The 2,908-nt window shown below is 40.2% G+C and overlaps 1 protein-coding gene across 1 annotated transcript; it reads right to left on the reverse strand.

Moving 5' to 3' along the window:
- Positions 1–1,883: 1,883 nt before the first annotated feature.
- On the reverse strand, positions 1,884–2,708 carry LOC129236165 (uncharacterized). The gene is made up of 2 exons (XM_054870401.1): positions 2,567–2,708; positions 1,884–2,446 (listed from the first exon to the last, which is right to left on the reverse strand). Exons 1-2 carry the CDS (start codon positions 2,706–2,708, stop codon positions 1,884–1,886), a joined length of 705 nt encoding a protein of 234 aa, XP_054726376.1.
- Between the last annotated feature and the right edge of the window lie 200 nt (positions 2,709–2,908).

A 2,908-nucleotide genomic window follows, 5' to 3' on the forward strand; every position in this document is an offset into this window, starting at 1 on the left:
GTTTAGATTTTGTGTGACTATCGGGCAAAGAGTTTATTGAAAAAAAACCAGAATAATTAAAGCTTTAGAAGCTAACAATTGGCGCGTGTTTTAGATATATGTATACATACGAGGTGTGTTCCAAAAGTATCGCGGATTTTGAATTTTCGCAGGTTACGTATATTTGAATTTTGATTTTTTTGTGGCGATATGTTGGTACCCATGTCTCTCACTTATGCCGACGAGTTCGGCCATTTTGAATGTTGAGTTAATTGTTGACAGCAGCTTTGCTTGCACGTCTTCGATTTTTACCTATTCAAAAAGATGGATCAAAGAATCTGTATCAAATTTTGTGTGAAAACCGAAATTAATTAAGTGCGCGGATGCATTCCGAATGTTGACAGTGTCATACGGAGAAGCTACTTTGGACCAAAGCAACGTTTATCGGTGGTACAAAATGTTCTCAGAATACCGAGAAGATGTGAACGACGAAAAACGTGCCGGACGCCCGAGCACTTCAACAACAGACGACAAAATTGATGAAGTGAAGAAAATGGTATTGGCCAATCGTCGAATCACCGTTAGAGAAGTTGCTGAGGACCTACACATATCGATTGGCTCGTGCCATTCGATTTTTTTAATGATTTGGGCATGAGACGGGTCGCCGCAAAATTCGTACCAGAACTGCTCAATTTCGACCAAAAGCAGCATCGCATGAACATTGCTAATGAGATGTTGGTATCTGAACTCTGTCCGCGACGACCCAAATTTGCTCCAGAGGGCCATAACTGGTGATGAATCGTGGGCTTATGGTTATGACGAGGAAACCAAAGCTCAATCATCTCAATGGAAGCTGCCGCACGAACCAAGACCGAAAAAAGCGCGCCAAGTTCTGTCGAATGTAAAAGTTTTGCTTACCGTTTTCTTCGATTGGAGGGGCGTTGTGCATCATGAGTTCTTGCCATAGGGTAAAACGGTCAATAAGGAATATTACCTGCAAGTTATGCGCGAAGCAATCCGCCAGAAACTCCCGGATTTGTGGAAGAACAAAAATTGGCTCTTGCATCACGAAAACGCCCCTGCTCACACATCGTTGCTTGTGCGCGACTTTTTGGCCAAAAACAATACACTAATTGGCCAAAAACACACACAGCCACCGTATTCCCCAGATCTGGCCCCCTGTGACTTTTTCTTGTTCCCGAAACTGAAGAGGCCCATGAAAGGACGACACTGCGCTACGATTGACGAGATAAAGACGGCATCGAAGGAGGAGCTGAACAAGATAAAAAAAGATGTTTTGAAGTGCTTCGAAGATTGGAAAAAACGTTGGCACAAGTGCATAATATCTCATGGGGATTACTTTGAAGGGGACAAAATAGATATTAATGAATAAATAAATAATTTTTGAAAAACACAAAATTCGCGATACTTCTTGAAAACACCTCGTATGTATATGATTTTTTCCTTTAGCTCTTCTTGGTGCATATACCGTCAAAATCCGAGGCAGTAAATTTGACGATTCATTAGCAGAAGGAGTTTCAGATACGTAGGTTGCTAGTTCGGTGATAGGGGGACGCGTCCGATGGGAGACAAACAACTCCGCAAGAAATATAGATTCAGATATAGATATCCTAAATATCTAAAATCTAATTATTTAAATTTTTCGAAAAATCGGCATTCACAAGTGTGGGCGCATGGAACACATGGAACATATCATTTATCACTCATAATAGTCACACATAAAGTATGACAATAGACAGATAATTCAAAATAAGTGTTTTTTAATGATACAACAACTTTCTTAAACTTTATTGTATTAATTCTTTTATTCGAATGCTTTTTTATATAATTAAAATATTTAATTTACATTTTGCGTTTGTTATAATTTTTCAAATAATCGATTATCAAATAAAATGTGCTTCAAATGGATTGTTGTACATAAGCCCATCCATATCCAGCCGACGGCTCAGACCCATCTGATCGTTCAAGAGACTGAAATCGGCATCGGCCATAAATGATTTGTAATCGACTGGCTTCCATCCACCTAACGATATTTCCGGTTGTAGAAACTCAGAGCTTGCAGACGAATGCGTCAACTCTGTGTCAAATAGACCATCGGCAAAGGCAGCATTGAAGGCGCTCATATCAACCAAAGATGTGGTTGGCAAAGTGCTGCTACTGGAATCGAATTCGTCGGCGCGATGCATTGGCGTTTGATGTGCTCCGAATGAAAGGGGCAAAAATGGTGGCACTAGATCCATTTTTCTCAGTGTGTTTGTTGTTCTCGTTGGGGATGTGAGATACGAGCGCCAGCGTGGATAGCTTGAGCCTAAGTAGTAGGTAGGTGGCAATGGGTCGGCAAAATGAGTTGGCCAACTTGAAGGCAGGGTATGATAGTAGTTCATTTTCGGGTTTCGCTTGTGCGGTGCGACATGATGTTTTGGCATTGCTTTGCGTTTGGGGGGCACTGGCAAAGAGAGCGGTAAAAAAACGTAAAATTAACATTTATATACATACGTATCACATTTGTTTATGTTTATCTACTAATTTATGTACATATGTAAAATTCAGGAATAATAACACTAACCTGTACGAAAAGTGGCGGAAATTTTGGGCGAATTTTTGTTCTTGTTAAAATGTGCACGCCACTTTTTGGCATCAGTCTCTGCGCAAACACACAGCAGCACCATAATGAGAAGTAGAATGAGCGAGCTCAGCCTGATGCACATCGTATTCGCTGTTTGTTAATATTCGTCAAAAATTTATTTTCACTTTCAAAGGTTTACATACAACAATTTCGATCACTTTCAAATTCTACACAATCCTTGCTGTTGACTTATGCAATTTATGTGTTAATGCACATAAATGTATTCACTGCAGCTCACGTGCGCTCCAATGCTCCGGCAAAATGCTTTTAATTTTATGACCA

Source organism: Anastrepha obliqua, chromosome 1 (genome assembly GCF_027943255.1).
Source record: "Anastrepha obliqua isolate idAnaObli1 chromosome 1, idAnaObli1_1.0, whole genome shotgun sequence".
Taxonomy (NCBI): Eukaryota; Metazoa; Arthropoda; class Insecta; order Diptera; family Tephritidae; genus Anastrepha; species Anastrepha obliqua.

Coding starts and splice junctions, on each gene's coding strand:
- LOC129236165 (XM_054870401.1), bottom strand. CDS start 2,708: ATGTGCATCAGGCTGAGCTCGCTCATTCTACTTCTCATTATGGTGCTG. Junction 2,447..2,566: donor TTCCGCCACTTTTCGTACAG/GTTAGTGTTATT, acceptor TCTCTTTGCCAG/TGCCCCCCAAACGCAAAGCA.